Here is a 1,764-nt window from a genome sequence, read left to right on the forward strand (position 1 = left end):
AGTATATACGTGCTGTGTTTTTTTTCATGTATGTATATATGCGTACACGTATGAAATGCACTTTATTTGCATGATCATGATTTTAATTTATGCATATGATAATGATGACCAGTTATATTGGTGTTGTGGGACAGTATGCATATTTGTTACATTTTGAATATACTTATAAATTGGCGTTTGATTTACTTGTCAATGCGAAAAAAAAAAAACAAATATGACATTTTGTTTGTATTTACGTTTTGGGAGTGTTTACCTTGCAATATTATGGATCATACTCCCAATAGTATGCTTAGGGCATCATCATGCGTAGATACCTTGATTGGTGATTTTTAATATTAAAATTGTATTTTGTAGACAATGTCCTCACTCGCTATACGTGAATTTACCGAGTTCGCCCTTGACGGGAATAATTATCTAACTTGGAAATTAGATGTTGAGATGCATCTTGCTTCCAAATCACTGAGTGAGACTATAGTTGCCCCGTCACGGAGCACTGATGCCCAGAAGGCACAAGCACTCATCTTCTTACGCCACCATTTAAACCACAACCTTAAGAACGAATACTTAACCGAAAAAGACCCTTTGGTCTTATGGACATCCCTCATGGATCGTTTTGACCAGCAATCTTCCATAATCCTTCCTCAGGCACAATTTGACTGGCTTAACCTCCGGTTTCTGGATTTTAAATCCGTAACTGATTATAACTCAGCGCTCCACAAAATTGTCTCGCAGCTCAAACTGTGTAAACAGACGATTGAAGAAAGAGATCTCATTGAGAAGACTCTATCTACTTTCCATGCGAGTAGCCTTGTACTCCAGCAGCAGTACAGGGCAAAGAATTATGTAAAACATTCTGAGTTAATTTTTGCACTCCTTTTTGCTGAAAAACATAATCAGTTATTGATGAAAAATCACAATGCACGACCGATTGGGTCTGCACCAGTGCCGGAAGCACATAATGTTGCCCAGACGAGCAACTTCAGGGGGGCCGAGGAAGGGGTCCTGGTAGGGGTCATGGTCGTGGCAGAGGTCCAAGTTTCAACAATGAGCCTCAAGCCCAAAATAGTAAGAAGAATGATCAAGCTCGTCGAGGACGATCGAGCTCATCGAGGCATAACTCTGACCAGAAACAAGTTTGTTATAGATGTGGATGTGAAGGGCACTGGTCCCGCACATGCCCCACTCCTACACACTTAGTTGAAGCTTATCAACGTATGTTGAAGAACGATGAGGAAAATAGACAACAACCGAAGAATGAGCCCAGTCATAACAGTTTGCCTGAAGCAAACGCGGTATTGAATGCTAATGATGATAATCTATTGCATTACGAGCTAGAGGACTATGGTGATCGTGCGTGATCAACCTGTGATTCTTTTATGGACAATTTTTTTTTTAATTTTATTCCTTTTTGCAACGATTTATTCATAATTTATCATGCGACAATTATTTCCCTATCACAGTTTACTCTACTCTATCTGATTCATTATGAAATAAATTTTGGCATAATTATTTGCTATAGGCCATAAATGTTGAATTTATCCCATATATTATAAATGATAGCTTTCTTGATATGCTTATCCAAATCGTGGGATGAATAGAGATAATTATGCCTACTTGGGTACACGATATTCTCAAGTATTATATAGAGACCCCATATCTACCTCACTACGTATCATATATATTCCCCCCATACATCTAGTACGTGGTTTTAAAAAAAACAGGCATTTTCCTATCTACGTTATTATTATTTTTTTAGTATGCAGT

The 1,764-nt window shown here is 37.9% G+C and overlaps 1 protein-coding gene across 1 annotated transcript; it reads left to right on the plus strand.

Annotated features, from left to right (window-relative positions):
* The first annotated feature begins 357 nt into the window (after window positions 1-357).
* LOC116001237 lies at window positions 358-1,197 on the plus strand. The gene has a single exon (XM_031241125.1). It carries the CDS (start codon window positions 358-360, stop codon window positions 1,195-1,197), a length of 840 nt encoding a protein of 279 aa, XP_031096985.1.
* The last annotated feature ends 567 nt before the right edge of the window (window positions 1,198-1,764 follow it).

This window comes from Ipomoea triloba, chromosome 13 (genome assembly GCF_003576645.1).
Source record: "Ipomoea triloba cultivar NCNSP0323 chromosome 13, ASM357664v1".
In the NCBI taxonomy this organism is placed as follows: domain Eukaryota; kingdom Viridiplantae; phylum Streptophyta; class Magnoliopsida; order Solanales; family Convolvulaceae; genus Ipomoea; species Ipomoea triloba.

Coding starts and splice junctions, on each gene's coding strand:
- LOC116001237 (XM_031241125.1), top strand. CDS start 358: ATGTCCTCACTCGCTATACGTGAATTTACCGAGTTCGCCCTTGACGGG.